The sequence below is a fragment of the Xenopus tropicalis genome, chromosome 2 (genome assembly GCF_000004195.4).
Source record: "Xenopus tropicalis strain Nigerian chromosome 2, UCB_Xtro_10.0, whole genome shotgun sequence".
Taxonomy (NCBI): domain Eukaryota; kingdom Metazoa; phylum Chordata; class Amphibia; order Anura; family Pipidae; genus Xenopus; species Xenopus tropicalis.
Window position 1 is genome coordinate 105,009,532 of NC_030678.2, and position 24,307 is coordinate 105,033,838.

Consider the following 24,307-nt stretch of genomic DNA (forward strand, 5'->3'; position numbering starts at 1 on the left):
AGAGGCTGGGGAAGCTCAGTTGTAGGCCTGTTAGTGTCTAGTTTTACCAACGGGCAAGTGAGGGAATGTAAGTTTTCCCTTTCCTGCTGTGATCTGTGTGTCAACTCCCTAATTTGTGCCAACACACAAGTTAGGGAGCACATGTGCTCAGTCTGCAATGAGGCCCTGTATTTACCACCTGCCCTGTGGCAGGCAGTAAGGACAGGACCAATAGCCACTTGCACTTTACATTCCAGCCTGAGGTGAGGGTGGAACACTGTCCAACCTGAATGAGCACTTACCTTTTTTACCCAGCATCGGCAGTTGCATATGACCTATACTGAATTTTACATTAAAGTAAAAAGCAGTAAATTAAGCTTAGAATCAGGATAGAACAAAACTGTAGTGACTTGATGACATTAGTTGGCTTGGCTCGGCCCCTTTATAAGGCTATGGTGGGCTGCAATGTCAGAACATTCTGTACTAACTTAGACTAGGGCCATAATTTTATATAGGCACCCGAGAGGTGCCTAAGCTTTATAGGGGTGGCCCTTATGTGCCTATATAATGGATTTTTTCTAAGAAAAATAAAAAATCTCCCTAGCCGCCACAGACTTGTTGTGTAAATCTGGCAGAATATGTGGTAATTCTGAGAATATGTTCTGTGACTCACAGTGCAGATAAAATGGTCACATCCACTTTTTACACATATTGGTTACTATGAATAAGTGCCCTGGGCACAATATTATTGAAGGCGGTCACTAAGTAAAATCAACCATTTTGGAGTATCGGGAGTATCGTTGTTCTAATCCCCCTGTATATTAAGGTTTGGAGTCCTAAATTGTACAGGGCTCCAGAGGCGCAAATTAAATTATTATTGTAGTTCTGACTCTACTATATATTTGTTTAAATGTAATATTTAAAATTCAATTTAGAATCTTCCAGTATCATTTTTTAATAAAATAAGTTACTTCTCATAATGTACATATCTAACTGCAAGACAGAAGGTATAAAGCTGAAAAAAATAAAGAAACCACAAATCTAGAAATGAAGTATTGAAAAGAACATATGGGTATTTTATAAAAATATTTATTTTATCAGTGCAGCATTGATAACAGTGAAACAGCAGAAGTTAGTGACCACATATATTATGATATACAAAAGAGGAAGTTTATACAAATACAACAATACTAAAATAAATTAATAAAATAATAATAAAATAATGTCCAGATAAAATTAGCTAAGCAGATAAGTACAGCCTAAGAGAAAAGCACATATTTTCAGGAAACCCTGTGTAAATTATCAACCCAATAAGATAAATACTGAAATATAAGAAAACCCAACTAAGCAGTGGCAGCTTTGTGCCCTATAAGGCCAGTGTATATTTATTGCACTCAATGATTTTTTTAATAACTATAAAACAGACCCTAATGCCAGAGGTAGGTAAGCAGGACTCTTGTACTTCACCCAAAGCATTTAGACATGGAGGTAACCCAATACCCAACTTTTCTGTTTTTTTATTTCTTTTTCTGTCTCTCTTCCTTATTACTATCATTGGTATCAATCTGGGACACACGGAATCCTGTATATTTATCATATGACCTAAGTGCTCAACAATATAAGGTGGCAAAAAAGTTGCAAATCTGTTTTTGATTATAACATGCAAATTACCATAAAGTATGCCAATTACAGAAGGATACAGAATAGATTCTGTATTTGGCCAAGTTGGGGTATCCAAGGCCCACCGGAGCAAGCTGCCACCTCAGGGGCCTTCAGACCCTCTTAGGGGCCCCTAAGAGAGCTCCCCTATAGAATAGATAATTGTACATTGGCATACCTTGCAAATGATTCTATTTAACTTTTGCTTTTTTACGATCCATAAATAAGTATGGGACTCCTGAAAGTACCTATTGCCTGCATTTGCCATCTATTACTTTTGATCCTCAGGATATGTTCTAAAGCTTAGCAGGCCCACAAGTAAAACATGTTTATCATAAAAACATACATTAAAACAATGTAGGCTTTTCCAGTGAAAAATCATGGGTTTTTCAAACTGAGAATCTACTAACAGAACACAAAGCTGAGCTAATCTCATGCTGCTAATAAGTAAGGGACTTGGCTATATTTGTTGCACAGTGTAATTAGCTCATCAGTTACTTTAATTTGATACTAAAACTGCACGTCATCATACAGTTCATTAATGTCATCATCTTCAGGGAGGATATCAATATATTCACCATTTGGCATATCTTCCCATTCTGTCAGAAAAACAAAAATAGGAGTTACAGGTCTAGGAATACATTTGGAAATAGCTGTAAAAATCATAGTAAAAGTAAAGATTCTGCTGGACTGGTTGCATAATACTACAAACGGATACAGTAATACAATTATACAACAAACTGGCTTGTGGTGCCATGAATGCATGTAAGTCTCATTCCTGTTGGGAATTACAGCAGCACCAGTGCCCGCTAGGGGTCAAAGTTTACAGTAGAAACAGTTTTAGCAAAAGATAAGAGAGCGTATGAGAAAAGTCCTAAGGTTAACGGCTCCACCTTCTGGGGATTGGTGCACCAAGCCTGAAAGCTGTAAGGCTGTGCAACTGAATGCCTATTTTTTTATTTTGCAACAGAAATATGATCATTCTGTAAAAAAAGATTGAAATAAAGTATAAAAGAGTTATCTAATTATTATATTAATTTGGCAAGTACAAGCTTTAGTCCTTCTGCCAGAAATCTGATCATAACAGATTATGATGTACAGATTATGATGTACTTTCAGTTTCAGCGAAGGAAAAAGCAACCACAAAGCAGAATATCCTTTACATTTTAATCCCATGGCCCCAAAATGCATTGACTACACACTTACATTGATTTCAATACAAAAGTTTGAAGGCAAGTCATTAATATCATAATATGGTTTGTGCAGTACTGTAATAGGTCTTTCAGTCCCAAGATTTGATGAGCCTGTTATTGCAATGCGTCCTGGAGCTGCAGCCCTATCTGCCCCATTGCTAATAAAGCTTCCCCTAAGTGTATACAAAACAACTGCCTGACAACAGAATATGCAGTGTTCCTTTTAGAATCAATATTATTTTTTTTTTATGTAAGTCAAACCTGCCTTGGGGTTGCACTTTATTGAGTGGGGACCCAAGTCACTATCCTACCTCCATCTTCCTAATCCCATTCTTCTAAGCAAAAACCCAAAACCCAAAAACATTTGGAAGTAGATTTTTTAATTTAATGGGCCACGCCATCTTTGCACATCTTTGCAAGGGACACCTGATGGTGCTTTTATTTTTTTTTTCCAAAAAAGGCACACCGACCTGGAAAAATGACCTAGTACTTTCAATTCACTGGTGGATTCCTAACATCTTGGCACCCTCAACAAATTCTTGTCCTTCAAAGCTTGACATAGAAGTAACAACAAAATTGTATAACATGATTTTGGTGGCCCACTGATTACAACTGATATACATAAAATGTATATCGCCCCATGTATCATGCTGCTGATGCTGCAGGACTGATTTATTTATGTACTTACAGTGGAGGAAATAATTATTTGACCCCTCACTGATTTTGTAACTTTGTCCAATGACAAAGAAATGAAAAGTCTCAGAACAGTATCATTTCAATGGTAGGTTTATTTTAACAGTGGCAGATAGCACATCAAAAGGAAAATCGAAAAAATAACTTTAAATAAAAGATAGCAACTGATTTGCATTTCATTGAGTGAAATAAGTTTTTGAACCCCTACCAACCATTAAGAGTTCTGGCTCCCACAGAGTGGTTAGACACTTCTACTCAATTAGTCAACCTCATTAAGGACACCTGTCTTAACTAGTCACCTGTATAAAAGACACCTGTCCACAGAATCAATCAATCAAGCAGACTCCAAACTCTCCAACATGGGAAAGACCAAAGAGCTGTCCAAGGATGTCAGAGACAAAATTGTAGACCTGCACAAGGCTGGAATGGGCTACAAAACCATTAGCAAGAAGCTGGGAGAGAAGGTGACAACTGTTGGTGCGATTGTTCGAAAATGGAAGGAGCACAAAATGACCATCAATCGACCTCGCTCTGGGGCTCCATGCAAGATCTCACCTCGTGGGGTGTCAATGATTCTGAGAAAGGTGAAAAAGCATCCTAGAACACCTGAATGATTCTGTGAGTGACTGGGAGAAGGTGCTGTGGTCTGATGAGACCAAAATAGAGCTCTTTGGCATTAACTCAACTCGCTGTGTTTGGAAGAAGAAAAATGCTGCCTATGACCCCCAAAACACCGTTCCCACCGTCAAGCATGGGGGTGGAAACATTTTGCTTTGGGGGTGTTTTTCTGCTAAGGGCACAGGACAACTTATTCGCATTAACGGGAAAATGGACGGAGCCATGTATCGTGAAATCCTGAACGACAACCTCCTTCCCTCTGCCAGGAAACTGAAAATGGGTCGTGGATGGGTGTTCCAGCACGACAATGACCCAAAACATACAGCAAAGGCACCAAAGGAGTGGCTCAAGAAGAAGCACATTAAGGTCATGGAGTGGCCTAGTCAGTCTCCGGACCTTAATCCAATAGAAAACCTATGGAGGGAGCTCAAGCTCAGAGTTGCACAGAGACAGCCTCGAAACCTTAGGGATTTAGAGATGATCTGCAAAGAGGAGTGGGACCAACATTCCTCCTAAAATGTGCGCAAACTTGGTCATCAATTACAAGAAACGTTTGACCTCTGTGCTTGCAAACAAGGGTTTTTCCACTAAGTATTAAGTCTTTTTTTGTTAGAGGGTTCAAAAACTTATTTCACTCAATGAAATGCAAATCAGTTGCTATCTTTTATTTAAAGTTATTTTTTCGATTTTCCTTTTGATGTGCTATCTGCCACTGTTAAAATAAACCTACCATTGAAATGATATTGTTCTGAGACTTTTCATTTCTTTGTCATTGGACAAACTTACAAAATCAGTGAGGGGTCAAATAATTATTTCCTCCACTGTATGCCTTAATGTAAGTTGAATCTGAATTAATTACTAATCACCATGAATTTTCTATTGTATATATACTGTATATTGCGAGTCTGACCTTAATACATGCTGTGGGTATTGTCAGCTGAGATTGTGAATCAGCAGAAAAGAACTTGATGCTCGTGGAAGCATCTTTGTAGATACAAATCTTCACTACCAAAGGGCTGTTTTAGATTTGGGCTGGTGCAGAAACCCAACATATATATGGTGTAGAATTGTTAGCTTTATTTTTTTACTTCTTCTTAAGTATTTAGTTACCTCATAATAACATTACAGACATATAAATATTCCAATCTTGTTCAAAGACTTTATAGGAGAGCGAATAAGTGTTCATGACAAATCTCACCATAACTGTCCTATTGAGGAAAACAAATAAGCTTTCAATTCAAATCATATCCTAACCTGTCTCCCAGCAAATCAATGAAAACAGCTTCAGCCCCTCCAGCAGCACCATGCCAAACTATTAGAACCTATGTTAAGATCCATTTGTACAACAGTTTTACAGTTGGTTATTATTTGGTATATGTGTATATACATTGTTGACAGCAATATTAATTGTTATTATTATTAGTTGGATACTGGGAACTATGACTCCCACTTATGTATACATCATACATCCCATCATTTCCCCTTCATATTGAAAAAATACTGTGTGCTGGGTTATAGGAAATATATTCTTAGTAAAAATACAGTACTGCGTAAAACCTCAGCTTCTCTTCTTACCCTGTAGATGCAATCCATTTATATAGGCTCTGTTCTAAAAATGGGATTATGCAAGGAACCTCATTTTGCTGAATCTGAAAGATTTCCACGAATTCACATCTTCAGAACCAGCATGAACAATAGTGTTGCAATTTGTACAATGTTTGTTGCTTCATTCTAATGAGTGGGATGATGGTGATTGCACAATTTCCAACTTCTGCTATATATTTTACACATACATTTTGTATGGCTCTTTATCAAGAATATACTCCCCTGCTCTTTTCCTTGTCTGCTACTCTGGCAGTGGCAGTGGCAGCCATTAAGAATGATATCATTATTTACTATCCTCATCACTAACAATACAAATGTTAACATTTTGATCCTGAACTTGACACCACCTTGTCAAGAAGAGCTAAGCTAAACAATCAAATCAGAAGCAATTCCTAGGAAGAAGAGTTCCTGTTGCACCAGTGCTAGGGTTCAGAACATGGTGAGATGGACAAATTATCGGGAAGAATTGGGCATGACCAAGGTGTCTTTGTACATACAGGTATAAATAATAATAAATACTATATAAATGCTAAAGTTCATGGTAGATGGAGGACCTTAAGGATAACTTTAAGGATATAAGTAGGATCTAAGCTAACCATTCCCACATTAATCATAATGCACTGTCTAGTTATCCATACCCAAGACATTTTGTTCCTCCCCCTTTTTCCTTAACTCTGTTCCACACACACCTGATCTCCTAAAACACCTTTGCTAAAAAATAGCACATTAAATAGGACATGTGTTGAAATTACATTCTGTCTATTGTTTTAAATTATTAAAGGAGAAGGAAAGGTCTGTAAAGTAAGCTTTATCAGATAGGTCTATGTAAATACATCCATAAGCACTCATAGAGTCCTCTGTCAAAAGATGTGTTGTCTCTTTGTTTTCCTGTGCCAGAGACACGCAGCTCTCTTCTCTCTCCCCTCTCCTGCTCCCCCTCCCTCAAGAATGCTAAGAACTTCCACCCCTCCCTTAGGAATGTGGATCTGAGCCAATCAGCAGGAAGCTTCTTCATAATCTTACAACTGCGCATGTACACTGGTCTTGGTGTTGGTGCAGGAGCGAGGCATTATGGGAACTTTCTTTACAGAGCTCAGTATTTTTTTTTCCAATGACGCTTCTGATCATTTGAATGGGAGAAATAGGGGGAGACTTAAGGACACTATTGAGACAACTGAAGGTATGCCTGCAGCTTGAGATTAACTCTTTATTAGCCTTTCCTTCTCCATTAAAAGCATATTTGTAATGATTTTTAATGAAACTGACTTCATTTAATTTTTAATGAAACCCATAGATATCTCTTAACTGAAACAATAGGCAAAATGTTTGTTTAACACAAACCCTATTTATTCAGTTAATGTTAAACAGGGGGGTAAGGTCGACTAAACCTAATCAGCCAGATAACGGCTACAAAATACTGTCTGGCTCAAGGAACTGAGAACCCACTCCACTATCCTGACCTCATGACATTATTATTATTTTTTTTTTTTTAAATGGCAAATACAAAAATAATTATCCCCCCCCCCATATTTACAAAGAAAGACATTTAACATGGTAACGTTACCTGGAACAATATTAACAAATTCTTTTCCAGTCTGCTCCTGTTTGTATTCTACAGATGTTTGGAAATTATTCTCAGGCTTGAATTCAAATTCTGGAATAAACCAGAAGCAAGTGAAAAGGAATAATTATATTGTAAGACGCTATGCCAATATTACATAAAAATCTAGTAGTGAAGACACACAGAGCTACTAGTTGCAGCTACTTGTCATGGCTACAAAAATAGACAATGCTGATCATTTACTGATAATTGTCTCTCTGTGTGTTTTAGCAGGGTTTTTTCCAGGGGTTTAGTAGCTGTAACAAGTAGCTGCTACTAAGTAGCTCCTTGTGTCTTCACATTAATACACTTCATCAGAATAGCAGCATCCAGGTTCTTTGAAACACCCTTCAAAAGTCATGGAGACCATTACAAAATTGGTATGCAGTGGTATTTAACTGATCCAAGGATGCAAATGTCATGACAAAGAGAGTGGACCACATGTGTTCCTTACCTTAGTGGCTGAAAGGAGAAGGAAAGTTATAATCACTGGGGGGTGTTAGGCACTGCTCGGTGATTTTAATCGCTTTCCTGATACCCCAGGCCGGTGTTTCTGTTAGCAGAAAACTGCACAGGCCCGGGGTACTTTTGAAGAGCACATTGCAATCTTCTTGATTGTGTATGCACAGTAAAGCCAAGCTGTAAACAAAAAGCTGGCTTTTTCATTCTTCTGCGCATGCATTAGTGGGGCATTGTAGAATAAAGCAGAAGAAGATGATCTCTCCATGGTGCTCCTACAGAAGTACCCCGGTTCAGTGCAGTTTGTTGCTAACAGATGCACCGGCTCCAGGGTATCAGGTAAGTGATTACAATCACTGGGGGTACCTAACATTTTGGCACACCCAGTAATCATAACCTTTCTACCTTTTTAACAGAACAGTACCAGGATGCATATGCCTCAGACCCACCTACAAATATGGGGTCTGATCCACTTATTTTATGCCATTACTTTCATTCATGTAAACTTTATCTCTTGATTTTTCTCAGGGCCAATATAAGTAATCATGGGGCCTCATACTAATTAACAAGCAGGGCCTTGCACTACTTAATCAGCAGGGCCCCAATTATTAGCCCACTGGTCTACTGGGACTACTGGTCACCTGGGCCCCATGGGTGGTGAGCCCTGCTCACCCAATGAAGAAAAAATGCCCCGTCCCTTATCCACCCTGGCCACTCCCTTAATTATGCTAAAACATCATTCTACCAGTGAAATGCATATTTCCGCCTTGGAGCCCCCTTTGACATGGAGCCCCTAAATGCTGTACCTTCCTGATTGCGTTCCAAATGCACATATGTGTAAGATTATACAGGTTATTACACATGAAGACCCCATTTGTTAAGTGTAAAAGGTCAAGGTTTGAAGATTTTTTTTCATTTTATCAGCCCTTGCCTATTAATAAAACTACAGCTCAGACAAAAATGTTTCATTCCAATCCTACTTTGACACAAATTCAGCTTTAAAACTTCACTATTTTATTTATATTCTTTAACGTTTTTTCTTCTCTTTTTAAATACAGAACAAGAGAAAAATGAGGAGCGAAAGCTATTTTTTTACAGATCTTAATATGCAATTTTGACCTCAATATTGTTGAAATGTGGAAGTTAAACCTTATGAAATTATTTCCCATGTGAAATTGTAGAACTCCTTTTGGGTGACATTCAAGAAAAAATCACTAATGTTTTTTATACTGTCACTAATGTAACACCAGTGGTGTTTCATTCTCTATGCTGCTTGGTGGCATTGATTCTATGCTGCAAGTGTTTTTTTGGTTTTCTTTCAGTACAGATCTTGACCTTTGTTCTGTGGTTATGCCCCTATTTGTAAGGTACAAGACCAGATTTCCTTACCTGCTACCCACACAGGAAACCTCAATATTAACCCTGCCTGTAATTAGCTATAGGGCATAATATGGGTGCTTTCTTGCTTTATACAGATGCAAATATGCAGGTCTTGCTTCCTGTCCCTAAAGTAGGAAGATGTGACTAATAAGTATAGACCATGAATCACCCACTTACCCACATTTACATACTGTAGCTGTTTCTCCTTCTTCTCTGCCACTGCATATACTGGAAATGTGTTCTGCTGCAGGCCTTGTCTGTTTGAATCAACCCCTAAGAAAAAAATGAAGTTTACAAATACTCAACAAAATCTTTTCATGCCATGTTCGAATAGGGTTGTCACCTGCCCTTTTACAGGAAAAAATGTTACCTCTTGCCAATGTGATTGTTAGGAAAGAAAGATAACATACAAATGAAGGCTGTTTTTTGTAGTAAAGGTGGGCACACACGTGGCAATTTATGATCTTTCGTGCAACCATGCCACTGACGTTCAGGGCTGAAATGTCAGATATGGAGGTAGAAACATTAGGATTTCTATCTCCTTCTGCCCTGAACGTAGATTTTGCTCAGGTGCCTTCTATGGCGCCCAATCAAAATCTTTTAACCCGCTTGATCGCCTAGTCGACCGATATCAGCAGCCTCCTGCGATATTGGTTGCCTCGCCGAGTTGCCATACATGCACTGAATATCGTAAGAAACTAGGTTTCGTACAATATCATCGGTGCGTGTATGGCCAGCTTAACTCTATCTTTGAATCAACAATAAATAATTTTGTGTGTACTTTTTAGTTGATGTTATCTTTATATAGTCAAACTATGTTTAATCTAAAAGACAAGGTTATGCAGGCAAAAAATGTCTACAGAGCTTCCATTTAGGTATTGTGTTTGAGCCCCAGGGTGATAATGGAGAACTAAACCAATTAAAAGAAAAGCAAGAAACTGTGCTGTCCTAAGCACATTTGCAATGTCCGATGTTTTGGAGACAAGGAGACCCATTTCCTGACAGTATCTGCAATGATCACGAATCATTTAGGGTTTACATTTATCTTTTGTAATTTAGTCACATTTAACATAGATCACCATGAAGATGCAAAACCCACAATGAGTCAGAGTCCAGTGACTTAGCTGAGTACTTCCTTCTTAATGAAAGGTTTTTATCACTGAGCTTTTCCCATGGAACCTAAACTTGGTGTGAATTTCCTCACAATTGGCATAGTTATTCTAATTAATGCTGTGGTAATGTTAGCTAAACAACAAACATTTGGAGCAAAGCAGACCTCAGAGTTAGAGGGGAAACAAGAAAAATACATTTACCATTTGTCACATAAAAGCAGGTGACAGTTGGAAGACATAGGTTACTTGACCTGGAGCAAAGTTGTTCCAGTAAATTCTTCCCAGGTTTGTTACTAGACCCCACATGGTTTGGTAGTGGCTTGAAACCCCATACAGGTCTCCCTTTTCCCCGTGGTTGTGGGGTCTGCTATATGTTAGTTATTTTACTGTTGGCCTATACAGTCCTGACTGTATTTGTTCACCCAAACTGGTTAGTATATGGGCCTACACCCCAACCAAAGATAATGAAGGCTAGAAAATCACCAAATTGCTTGGAAAAAAATGTTATTTCATGGGTAATATTACCCAGGACCCTATTAAGGGTAGGCAGAAGAGGCAAATGCCAAAGGTGCAAGTAGGGGGGGGGTTACAAAAGAAAGAGCTTAAAACTGGAGGGTGACAGAGTGTGAGGGAGACAGGTGACCAACCTGGGCGTGATGGTGAGGGAGACAGGTAAGTAAGTGGTAGGGTTGTCATGCGAATGGAGGAGGGTGAGCTGATGCATTGCCTTGGGTGTCTTCTTTTAATTATGGTACCCTGGTTTTTATTTTAAAAACTAATTATACAATAACAATGATCATTATTTGCTCATTCATAACTTGTAACAGAATATTATTTCATAAAGCACGCATCTGCTTTAGCAAACCATAAAATAAATTGTTGCAACTTTGATGCTGGAAATTTTGCAATCATAAAATACTTACTCGAATCAGGGTTAGCTGCCGTTATCCTTGGTGATGAAGTATAAATGCTATTGCTGAAAATAAATCAGAAAAATGATGTGGTACGAGAAAATTAATAACTTATTACACTTTCATTCAGCAAGTATAAAATAGTTGGTTGTCAAAATGTATGAATAATGAAAAATTATATGAACTTTGAATTAATTTTCACTGTGAAGGTGGCCATACACATAGCAATTCCAATCTTTGTGCGACCATTGGTTGCACAAATGATCGCTCCCACCCTCCACTGATGTTCAGGGCTGAATCGTCAGATATGGAGGTAGAAACAATAGAAATTCTACCTCCACCGGCGATACAGCCCTGAACGTAGATTTTGCTCGGGCTCCATCAAAATCTTTTTACCTGGCCGATCGACTAGTCTGGGAGGTTAAGTCTGATCTGCTATCAATTTTTTTTGTGGGTTTAACCCCAAACCGACAAGCCAGGTTTGGGTTGAAATTTGGGTGACCGTTGCAGGTTCAGGTTGGGTGGGGTTAGCTTAAATTAGTTTGTGTTTTTTTAAACCAACATTTGTACTTGCACCTCCACACTGCTGTGCAGCCAATTGTGCAAGCCAAAGTAGTAAAGCCCTATGAAGTTACCTAGTAACCTAGATCACTGATCTGGTTTTAGTTTTTAGTGTGGTTGTAAACATTATTTAACATTGCTTTTTAGTTAACAATTTTTTTTAATGTCATAGGCAATCCTGCCATTCTGCTATGTCTGTCTTAGGCATATTACAAACCAGGCTAATGTTAAAAATACATTTACCCTCACTAATTTTTTTAAAAGACATGTAAGCAGCAGGGTATAGTTTACTGTCAGAAGAGAATATTGATTTGAGTTATTATTTACATATCAGCCTCTGTGAAAGAAAAGGGTACATATACAGAGTGAACTGCCATATTGTTTGCTGAATTATTTACCAACAACAATAATGACAGCTTTTGCTTCCGATGACATGCTGTTGCTATTGGTTCATCTACAGAAATTGAGGCAACCAGATGAGCATAAATAGTTGTTCTGTGTAGTAGCTGTCAATTTACATCATTTTTATTGAGTTAAATATAAAAACAAAATCAAAATGTATTTAAAAACAAAAACACACTCTGAATCTAACAGTGTTCAGGGTGATAAGTGGCAAAAAGCCATTCTCTAACATGTTTTGGCTGCTATAAGAACAGAAAATGAGGGGTAACACTGTGGCATACAGCAAATACTGTGTCCTGTATTAAGCCTCTGGATCATTAACCATTTAATAAATATTCTTGCACAAATGCTTTAGTTAAAAAATGTCTTATTTATTTCAATCAATTAAAAACTACTTACACCCCATATACAAAAGGCAAATGCATTTCATGCTTACCCAGCACTTAATCATGGTTATGGAGCATTATCCTAAATCTAGCAGCCCTACTTAAACAGCTATTTCCCTTGTGTCCCCACTTGTCATGTAAGTCAATAAGCATTTAAAAAAATGAATTTTCACACACAGTATCATATGAAACAAAAAAGGGTGTAGCTGGTCTATTGAAATCTCAAATTTCCCATATGAAGCACATATTCCCAATTAAGTGCCTCATTTCTGAACAAGAAGTAATCCTGCTACCTCTCAGTGGTGTAACTACGGAGCACCAGGTGTGATTGCACCCAGGTCTGCCTCCCAGTAAGGACCCTGGGAGACACTGTACAAGTATGGAACTAGGAGTTGGCAGAAGGGAGACATACGTGCATTTTTTTAACCAGGGCCATGGTCAGGGTCGGACCTTGTGGCCCCGCTGACCCAGAATCGATCCCTCTCAGCAACTTAGGCCCTCCACCCCCCTCTAAGAAGGTAACACTGTGTACAGCGCATCGTGCTTTTGTGCATGCATGCGGACGGAGTGGAAGAGGACGCATGTGCACGTTGCCATTTTACTAATTCTAAGGGCCGCCCTATGGAACTAGGGGTAAGCAGAAGAGGCAGCTGCCTAGGATGCAACGGTTAGGGGGCCCCAGGCAGGAGCCCCTCCTGCCTACCCCTAGTCCTCCTTCTTTGTCACTGCCCCCGCCCTTGTCATTAGTGGTGGGAGCAATGACCCACTGCATCGCACCCCCCCCCCCCCCGATTCACGCCAAAGCATGGGGGATGGGGGGGGTGGTTGTAGGTGGCCTGTCCCTGGGAATCATACAATTCACGCTGCGGTCTCTGAGGGAGCACACAGACCATCACAAAATGGTAGCTCAAGGTAAAAGATGTAAAAGGGCAATATTTATTGCTATATATTCCAGCTTAGTAAGATTCTTTAATAGGCCACTTAATATGATAGAAACCATCTGCTGGTTACATTTTTATTCTAAAGGTATCTTTTTCAATAGCAATACCTGGTGCTCAGCTGGTGAATCAGCAACTCTAAAAATAAAGATAAAAGTCTAAACAAAAAGCTGACCTAAACTGACCCTGCCTTGCAGCTCCAGATTATTAGGTAATGCTTGCTGATAGGTCACATTCATTTAAGTGCCAGGAACCCCATGCATATGGTAAAAAACAAATCTAATTTAGGAAAAAATTGTATTTTATTGCTTCCCATGTCACCATCATATAAGGGCAAGTATGAAAACTAAAGTTTATTTCAAGATAACATATAGCTTTATATTTGCTGTTCTATCACTAAATTCTATTATTGGAAAAAAAAAGAAGAGAGTTTAACACTTTGTCTTGGTGAGCCATGCAGAGATATTTATAGTTGTGACAGGATGTTGCACAAAGTGAATGTTTATCTTACACTTTAGGATGCAGGGCTGGTAAAAAAAAAATAGTGTGTAGTTATGATGAGCGATCAACACAACTCTGCCTCTGCCAACGCTGCCTCCCCTCTATTTCTCTTCACCATTGCATTTACTGTTTGTACACTCATTAAGCAATTGCAAATGATTTTAAATGGTGGCATGTTGTTGGTTAATTGGTTAGAGGCATAATGGGCAACTTACTTTAGCAATAAGTAGACCACGTAATCTAGAGAGTCCTCAGTAAAGTGTCACTACTATCATACAGCAGCAAAGAGCATACATGAACTAAGAAATAATTCCCCAAAAGCTTGAAATATATACAATATCAACATCACACCTTATAATAACTTGACTCTAACATTTTTATTGCTGCTTTTTTTGTATTTATAACTGTCATTATTGCTAAAAATCGATGCACAGGTATAGCATCTACAGAGCTTCGATGTAACATAAGACCTACAGAGCTAAAAGGACTGTTAGCAGAGGCATTTTATTCACTTTACCATAAGTGTGCAGATCAGATGTATATTAAAGTTAAACATGCATCAGCCATAAGCAATTTTCAACACTCTTGCTGTTGCCAAAATATATCCCTCAGCAACCCAAGGGCCAGCTATGCTGCCAGTATTTCCTGGCCAGTTCAGCTTAGGTTCTGGGTGATCCTGGGAACTACAGGTTAGAATAAAGAAGCTTCAGTATCTGAAATAAAAAAAATAAATCAACTTACTCCATAATTACTTGGTTTGCTTGTCTTTGTGTTTGATTTCTAGATTTCTGTCTAAATGACTTCTGAATACGTGCACTTAGACCTAAAAGGCAATAAAAACTTTTGTGATCTTACAAATATAAATTAAGGTAGAAAAATATTAGAACAAAAATAGAAGACGAAAGAAAAAGTAAAATAATGAAGCATACTAGTCTCTCTCTGTGTGTTCCAACCAACATAGAAATCATGTCAGAAGAATGCTAGAATGTAGGTTGCCTGAATACAATGTGCAGTAATTTCATAAAAAAGTAAAAGGTTATAGTTACTTTTTAAAAGTGAATGTCGTAATCCATTCCATAACAAGATATGAATTCATTATTTGACATATCTTAAGTTTAAAATTTGTAGAGAATAAACAATGACATGTTCAGAATATGTATATTTGAAAAACTAATCAATAAAACCCATCTACTCACTTATTTACCAACAGATTAATAAATAGTGAAAATGTAAAAAGAAACGAGTAAAAGAGGTGCTTCTATAAATACATATATGACTACCTTTTCAATTTTAACATAAATATGAATACTACATCAAAAGGAATTATGTATATACTCTAAAAAGGATTTCTTGCCCAGTTGCTCTCCAGTCCGGAGTTTCAACAGCTATCTGGTTTCTAGGGACCAAATTACCTTAGTAACCTGGGAGTGGTTTGAATGAGAGACTAATATATTTATAGGAGAGAACCTGAATAGAAAAATTAGTTATAAAAAGTAATAATAACAATAAAACTGTAGCCTCACAAAGCAATATTTGTTTGTCAGTTGGGGTCAGTAACCCCCATTTGAAAGCTGCAAAGAGACGAAGAATGCAAGTAATTAAAAAACTATACAAAATAAATAATGAAGACCAATGAAAAAGTCACTTAGAATAGGCCATTAGATAACATACTAAAAGTTAACTTAAAGGTGAACCACCTCTTGAATGTGAATTTGCATTTAAATTGAAACAATGTGAAATATGAAAAATCCAAAAGTCTGAGGCAATCCCAAAAGTTTGCGCTTTATAAAATGGTTGGTGCATTACTCAAACCAAATGCTCAGCAGCTTCTCCATCATCAACATATTTAGCATGTCTTTTACAAGTTGTTTATGTGTATGATGTTCAAATGTCACTTCACGCAGTGAACACCTTCAACAGTATAAGGTGTTAGTTTTTTTTCACAAAGGAACAATGTGTATTATGTAGGTGTAAAACCAGTATCTGCACAGAACTTAATTTGCTACAATTTCTGTAAATGCTCATATTTTCTTAGTATTAGCATAATCCTGCTAATATTAAAGAACATAAAAATATGAAAATAAATTAAACTTACCTTTTGAGAACTGTGTCCTGCACAGACAAACCATGATTAGGCTGATGATTGCAGTAAAAAGTACAATTCCTGCAAATACCAAAAGCCAGAAGTACTGTCTGTACCATGGTGTGTCCATGGATAAATACTCCTGTCAATGGTAAAAAAAACGGTTATGCCTGGAACAACTGACATTGAAAAAATTGATATATACTTTGCTTTGATCCTAATGATCTACCTAGTGATCTGACCTAGGCCACACCCTAATCTATATATTTATGGCCCTAGCTACAGTCCTTTCTTTACAGGCCACACCTTATTTTGCCCAAAGGAACTGAAACTGCCTGTAAAACCTGGAACTATTGCAGTGCATGGATTATGATAAAAAACTGAGTATAGGGAAATCAATCTGATGAGCCTGAGCTTTTGTGAAACTTAAAATGACAACATTAATTAAAAGTAATTTTACTTCAATAAGCATGGATAATATGCCAAATGGCATAAAAGATGGCTGTTTTCCACTGAGGAGAACCTAAAGGTAGGATTCAGCCCTAACAAATGTCATGAAATTGGAGTGACAGTCACAAGTTTAAGTCACCCGAATAATCTTTTGTATGTTGTCACTAGAAAGAACCATGTGCATCCATGCATGCTCTTTTCGCACATCACATGATTTGGGGCAAACCAAGCCTCTAATGTCATGTTTCAACCCTTTCACTTGGATCAAAGCTCAATTCAAACCTTTGTGAAAAATGTGTAAATTCCTTATGTGGGCTTAATCTGAGTACTTGGATTTCCTCCCATGTTCAAAAAACAGGCAGGTGGGTTTTTGGACAGAAATGTACCATAGTGTGTGTAGTATTAATGTGATATGGAAATAAGTTTGTAAGTGCCACTGATATAATGTCTGATGTGAGATGTACAGTGTCTGCAAAATGCTGTTTAACATGCCATCTTTATACAGAGCATGATAATCCCATAGAGGGGATCCAAAAAGTTTATTCAAGAAGGGCACTGAACCTGAAGAGCCCTGCCTGCCACTGCATTAAAAGTAGCAGTTATTGTTATCTTACCCCCTTAGATTTTGCATCAGCTGTTGAACCTTTGAACACTGACCTTTGGCAAACACACAGCAATTATTAGTACAAATGTAGGTAGTACTTTACTGTGTTTTACCGATATAATGAAAGATCAGGAGCAGTTGCACCTTTAGCACCCATGGAAAAATGATCATTATTATGCTTTATTAATATAGTGTTGATACTATATCTAAAGCCTTGCTGAAAATACATTATGTCACTAACTCACTAACTATGTCATAACGCAATTTACAGTCTAATTTCCCTATTCAACTTTCAAAATGCACATGACAGGAATCCTCAACCTTTTATACCCGTGAGCCACATATAAATGTAAAAAGTGTTGGGTAGCAACACAAGCATGAAAAAGGTTCCTGGTTGTGCCAATAAGAGTTATAATTGGCTACTTAATAGCCCATAAGTGAACTGGCAGCCTACAGAAGGCTCTCTTTGGCATTATACTTGGTCTTTATGCAACCAAAACTTGCCTCCAAGCCAGAAATTATTATTATTATTAACATTTATTTATAAAGCGCCAACATATTCCGCAGCGCTGTACAATAAGTGGGTTTCATACATAGGACATACAGAGTAACATATAAAGCAATCAATAACCGATACAAGAGGTGAAGAGGGCCCTGCCCAAAAGAGCTTACAATCTACAAAATTCAAAAATGAGCACCTGCTTTGAGGCCACTGGGAACAACATACAAGAGGTTGGTGAGCAACATGTTGATCACAAGCCACTGGTTGGGGAAAAATGTACTAGAGCCAGTTTAATTAAGCCAGTTACCTAGCTTAAAGGAACAGTAATTAAAATATAATGTACTATTGCCCTGCACTGGTTGTGTGTTTGTTATTAAAACCCTGCTATAGTTGTTTTATAAACAAAGCTGCTGTGTGGCCATGGGGAGAGCCATTTAAGGTGGAAAAGGGTTACATAAAAGATACACTCCGTAGAATACAATGGGAATCTACATAATCTGAATCTGGTATTTGCTAAGTAACCTGTGCCGTTTTTCCTTTTTTTCAATTTGAATGGCTCCCCCCCCCAGCTACACAGCAGCTTTGTTTATAAAAAAAAACCTATAGGAGGGTTTCTATAGCAAACACAAAACTTTTATCAGTGCAGGGCAGCAGTGTATAATATATATGAATTTCCTTGCAACACTTTCATTTTTCGTGTTACTGTTCCTTTAAGAGTGTTTAGGAGTGTGGTAAGAAAGTTGAGCTCCAGGAGGACATAAAAACTGAATGTAAATAACACCCTGCTCATAACTGAATCCATGACCACAACACTGCAAGAATTATTGTTTAAGTGATAAATTCTCTAAAGAAGCAATAATATGCCATTAAGCTCTACATCTTTTGTGCATTACCCTAAATACTTTAGATAAACCTTTAAATCACTAAGTTTAAACTTTTCTGAATGCCCAGTTGCCAGCAGAAGAAACACAACTTACCTTGTCTTTCCAGTATGTGTTCCAGACTAATCAACTCTTTCCCAAAACACAAGCATCTGCTCTCGTGTGAATGATAAAATGTAAGTGGAGGCACGGGGAGAAATTCATGTAAGCCCTCTTTTGAAACTTCCTGTTGTGGTTAGACTTCTGTATTGTGCCTTGGATAGAAAAAAATATTGCCTCCCAACAACCAAGTTAATCTAAATACCCTATTTAGTCAGCAAGGAAAATGCAGTAATAATATATTATAATATAATATTTCTTAGCCCAGTTTAAATAACCTATTATGCTTAAGGGCTATATGGCTTAACTAAAGGTGGCCATACACGCACCGATAATATCGTACGAAACCTTGTTTCGTACGATATTCGGTGCGTGTATGGTATGTCGGCGAGTCGACCGATATCGCAGGAAGCTGCTGTCGGCCGACTCGCCGATCGGACCAATTGGAAAATTTTGATCGGGCGCCATAGAAGGCGCCTGATCAAAATCTCCCTTCATCGCTGAATCGGCAGGAGGAGGTAGAAATCCTATTGTTTCTACCTCCTTACCTGCCGATTCAACCCTGAATGGTGTGTGGCACATCTGACGATGTTTCGTGCGACCATCGCCACGTGTATGGCCAGCTTTAGAAGTATCTCTACTTGTAGCTATGACCCTTAAAGGGATAGTTCAGTATAAAAATGGAAATGTGTAAAATAGATAGACTGAGCAAAATAAAAAAAATGTAATCTTTAAAAGGTGGAGTCGGCAGATACCTAACATAATGGCCAGAACACTACTTCTTCCTTTACAGCTCTCTAAGCTGTTAGCAGTCAGTAACCAATCAGTGACTTGAGGGGGGCATATGGGACATAACTGTCCACTTAGTTTGCATTTAAATCTGACCTGCATGCTCACAAACTAACTGAACTGTTAAAGAGAAAGATGATGCTATGTCTTATTTTTTCTCTCTTGCCATATCCACAGGCCATGCGCCTGTAGGGAAGTGATAAGGAACATAATGAATTGACAAAAAGAGATAATGGTAATACCATATACTGTATATTTCACTATATATTACGTCATAGTTTTATTAAAAAGCAAACATTAAAAACCTGCCTTGACTATGTGCATTACAAACTCACCATAAAAATGCTTATAATGTTATTATTTATAATATAAAGAACTGCAAATCCAATATAACTGACTAAACATTAGACATTTTAATTTCTGGTCTTCATATGAACAAGTGTTTTTAAAGAATAAGTAAACCCTTTTTTTCCTATCAGTAAAATTACTCTAAACAGCCTCCAGAATTACCTAGCTTTGTCCCAGCATTCTCTCTGACCTGGTTCCTCAGTCAGGTGATTGATTTTCTTTGCTTCCTTGTGCAGAGTGAAGCCCCACCCCCACTTCCTAATGAAGTTAGTTGTACTACACTGTTTCTCAGTTGTACTTATTTAGACATTTTTCCTATGGCTACAATCCCTGACACACTTTTACAGGAAGTACTTTAGTGACTCCTGGTGGTTTAAAACAAGATATAGTTTCTAACAAAATAGTATAGTAAATATGTGGTCTATGTAACACAAAAGTATTCAATATATCCTGCAATGGCCTACTGAGGGCAACTTTTAGTTCCTAAATCACTTTGGTTTTACTCTGACTGCTTGCATAGAATAATAGTGCTGTTGAAAAATGAAACGTATCCAAGATTTTAAGTGTCACTAATGAGTAAAGTGCAATGATAAACTCACACTTTAGGGCTCTGGCACACAGGAAGACTATTCGCCCGCAACAAATCTCCCTTGTCGCGGGCGACTAATCTCCCCCAAATGCCATCCCACCGAAATGCCATCCCACAAGCGAGAATGTAAATCGGCGGTGGGATGGCATACGCGGCGCCGCAATTTCCCCGAAATCACGTAAGTTTCTTCTCAAGGCAACTTCCATGATTTCAGGGAAATCGCGGCGCCGCATATGCCATCTATGGCATTTCGGGGAGAATAGTCGCCCGCGACAAGGGAGATTTGTCACGGGCAACTAGTCTCCCTGTGTGCCAGAGCCCTTACTGCTGAGCTGCACGTTGGAGTGATATCTACCCCCTCCCTTTCACCCCCAGCTGCTGATTAGCAGAACAATGGGAAGGTAGCAAGATAGCAGCTCCAAAGCAGAAATCAGAATAACACTCAATAGTAAGAAATCCAAATCTGACTTCGGACTTCTCCAGTTCTTCTCCCTTGTTGGAGGCGACTAATCTCCCCAAAATGCCATCCCACCGGCTAGAATGTAAATCGCCAGTGGGATGGCATACGCGGCGTGGTGATTTGGCGAAATCACCCAAGTTGACTTGAGAGGAAACTTTGGCGATTTCTGCGCTACGTATGCCATCCCACTGGCGATTTACATTCTAGCCAGTGGAATGGCATTTCGGGGAGATTAATCTCGCAGCGACTAATTTCCCCATCTGTCACGGCCCTTACAAGAAGTAAATATGGCCATACATGGGCCGATTCTAGCTGCCGATATCGGTCCCTTAGACCGATTCGGTAGCTAATCGGCCCATGTAAGAGCACTAACTACGGCCCTGCCTGACCGATATCTGGCCTGAAATCGGCTAGATATTGATCGTGCAGGTTAAAAAATGTAGTTGGATTTGGGACCGCATCGGCTCGTTGATGCTGTTCCTGATCCGATTTCGCCTATACCCATTGTTCTAATTTGATTGTTTGGTCCCAGGGCCAAACGACCGAATTAGCCTGCATCATGCCAGGCACCATATGGCCCTGGCATGGCAAAGGATTAACCTCTAGCCCCATCTGGTCTCCTGCAGAGACCCTTAATTAAATATGCACCCAGGGACTGCTGGAAGGTGACAACTTCAGCAGAGGGAGCAGACTATCCATATCCAGCCATTTGGAGGGCGGGAAACCTGGGGCTATTGCTTTCTTTGATCTATGCTCAAAGAGGTCAGCTGGGGACCCAGAGCAGCAGGGGGGGGGTGCAGCTATCAGAAAATATGGATTATAGAAATGGATCCATATCTCCGCTGCTTTAAGGTCTACATCCTCATAAATCACATAGGATTTATGAGGAGGCCCCAGGCTTCCCAATGATACCAAACAGGGACTGCCTATACCCATCAGTGAGGAGGGATGGGTTCTGGGGAACTGGGACATGAGACACCCCCCATGTTTGGTATCCTTTTGATCGCCCCCATATGGGTTAAGACAAGCCCCTATTGTCATAATAATATTGGGTACTGGCAAGTACCAATATTATATGACCAGAAACTGGCAGGAGAAGTACAGCTCTCTACAGGGGAGGTCCGGTAACACGCCCCTGGGCACTCCCTCCTCATGAATACAGTAATGAGGGAGGGTCCCAGCAGTAGGATAAATAAGGGCACAGACCCAGGTGCCAGTTAACTCATATTTTGGGGCATCCATGTTCTTTTTGGATTGTGAGTTCACTGTTTCTAACTCCGGCCTCAGGAGGGCACAAGAATATGCGGTAACGTACTTAGGATTTCTCTGTGTTTTTATCCCCTTTTATTTGACTGTTTTGCATGTATATGTCTCTTTTGTAACATCTTTTTAATGCACTGTTTACCCTTGTAATATTAAATATAAAATTTAATAAGTTCTGTCCTTTGGCTCTATATCAGTTCCCACGTACCTTGTATGACTGCTCAGGCCTAGAGGTGTATTAACTGCTTGGCTGTGTGTATACTACGTAGCTAGAGGACTGTCAGTAGGACAGTGTATATGTAAATTAACCGTGGAAGTAGTAGAACTATCCCTCGCTGCAGTAGAAACGTTTGTGTATGATATATTTGGGTAACTAGGTTTCTATCGCCTGTTAATGATAGATGGTGGCAGCGAATAGTTGTATTTGGGGCGGTGGTTTGTTTGGGGGTGCTTGAGGTTAGTCTAACCTGTGTGAAAGGTGACTGCGTGTAACCCCCTTGTACCCCGTCCCGGTGTCAGGCACGTCTGTGAGTAGCGTTTCCCTGACAGCCTGGATTCGCTGATATCGCCCACCCGTAGGTGGGGGATATCGGGAGAAGATACGCTCACTTGGCGACATCACCAATCGAGCGGATCTGAAGGTGTATGGCCACCTTAAGAGAAACAAAAGGTTATCTGAAAGCAGTTCTAATGTGTAGCGCTGGCTCCTTCTGAAAGCTCAAAGCACTGAGATGGCTGCCTACACACCAATATTACAACTTAAAAAAATACATTTGTTGGTTCAAGAACAGCAAAACAATGGGAAGGTAGCAAGATAGCAACTCCCTGACACCTGCTTTGCTAAAAGTGGTAAATATCAGAATATCATTCAATAGTAAAAAAAAATCCTGCTTATGACTCCTTCAGTTATACTTAGCAGGAGAAACAATAGCTTGTTTGTATGACTACTTGACAGAAGCTCTAATGCAGTGATCCCCAACCAGTGACTCAGGGGCAACATGTTGCTCCCCAACCCCATGGATCTTGCTCCCAGTGCCCCCAAACCAGGGAGTTATTTTTGAATTCCTGACTTGGGGGCAAGTTTTGGTTGAATAAAAACAGGATTTCCTACCAAATAAAGCCCCTGTAAGCTGATAGGGTGCATAGAGGCTGCCTAATAGCCAATCTCAGCCCTTATTTGGCTCCTCCATGAACTTTTATGGTGCTTGTGTTGCTCCCCAAGTCTATTTACATTTGACTGTGGCTCACAAGTAAGAAAGGTTGGGGATCCCTGCTCTAATGTGTAGCGCTGGCTCCTTCTGATCTCAGAATCAGGCACAATGCCCTGAGATGGCTGCCTACACACCAATATTACAACTAAAAAACACATTGTTGGCTCCAAAATAACATTTTAAATGGTAGAGCCAATTATTTGCTTTGTATCTTGCGCAAATTTTTCGTCGCCGTCGTGACTTTTTTGTACTTTGCGACAAAATTTTGCAACAAATTCGTATTGTCACGCCGAGTACAAAAGTTTCGGATTCATTCAAGCTTCGGTATCGTGACTTTCCTTGGGCCATGTTGGAGCTGCAGAGTGCAATTGAGTCCTGTGGGAGGCTTCCAAAATCATGCACAGAAGGATCAAAGTCGGAAAGGTTTTCCCGCCTTTTACGATCGTTCAATATGAAAAAGTTGTGACGTCGACGAAAAAGTCGCGCAACATATGAAAAAGTTGTGGCGGCTACAAAAAAGTCGCAACCTTCAGAAATTATCATATCCAGCGGCGGATTTCAAATCCGGGCGCCCCTAGGCCGCCCCCCATTCGCGCCCTGCCCCCCATGTGAACAAACCCACCTCCCCCCGCGGCGCGCTGACGCAAGCACGCATGCGTGGGCATTTAAACTCCTATACGGAGCAGCGGGGAGAAGTCCCCATTGCTCCGTATGGGAGCAAAATGTCAAAATTTTGTTGCGGCGGCATGGCATGCCGCCCCTAAATTTCTGCCAGCCTAGGCCCGGGCCTTTGTGGCCTCGCCACAAATCCGGGCCTGATCGTATCCAATCCAAATTTTTCCCATTTGGGATTCAAACTCGTTTTTTAATGAATAGGCCCGTTGAGCCGATTAAAACATTGTTAAGTTTGCAATCAAAAAAAAAATATATATATACATTTTCCTTATGAAATAATATGAAGCAATGGAAATTAGCAGTCAAATAATTCTATACGGTTTGAGACGTAGCCAGTCCTAAAAGTATATTACAGG

At 39.3% G+C, this 24,307-nt stretch overlaps 1 protein-coding gene across 1 annotated transcript; it reads right to left on the reverse strand.

Annotated features, from left to right (window-relative positions):
• Positions 1–1,052: 1,052 nt before the first annotated feature.
• On the reverse strand, positions 1,053–18,763 carry scimp (SLP adaptor and CSK interacting membrane protein). Its single transcript, XM_002936815.5, has 7 exons — positions 18,614–18,763; positions 16,093–16,222; positions 14,739–14,820; positions 11,222–11,274; positions 9,364–9,459; positions 7,312–7,401; positions 1,053–2,237 (listed from the first exon to the last, which is right to left on the reverse strand). Exons 2-7 carry the CDS (start codon positions 16,208–16,210, stop codon positions 2,149–2,151), a joined length of 528 nt encoding a protein of 175 aa, XP_002936861.1. The 5' UTR covers positions 16,211–16,222; positions 18,614–18,763; the 3' UTR covers positions 1,053–2,148.
• Between the last annotated feature and the right edge of the window lie 5,544 nt (positions 18,764–24,307).

Bases quoted from the DNA above. Each gene is read 5' to 3' on its own strand.
- scimp (XM_002936815.5), bottom strand. From the start codon at position 16,210: ATGGACACACCATGGTACAGACAGTACTTCTGGCTTTTGGTATTTGCA. The intron at 14,821-16,092 runs GTAAGTTTAATT...ATTGCCTTTTAG, and splicing joins CAGGACACAGTTCTCAAAAG to GTCTAAGTGCACGTATTCAG. The intron at 11,275-14,738 runs GTAAGTTGATTT...ATTTATTTTCAG, and splicing joins GCAAACCAAGTAATTATGGA to CAATAGCATTTATACTTCAT.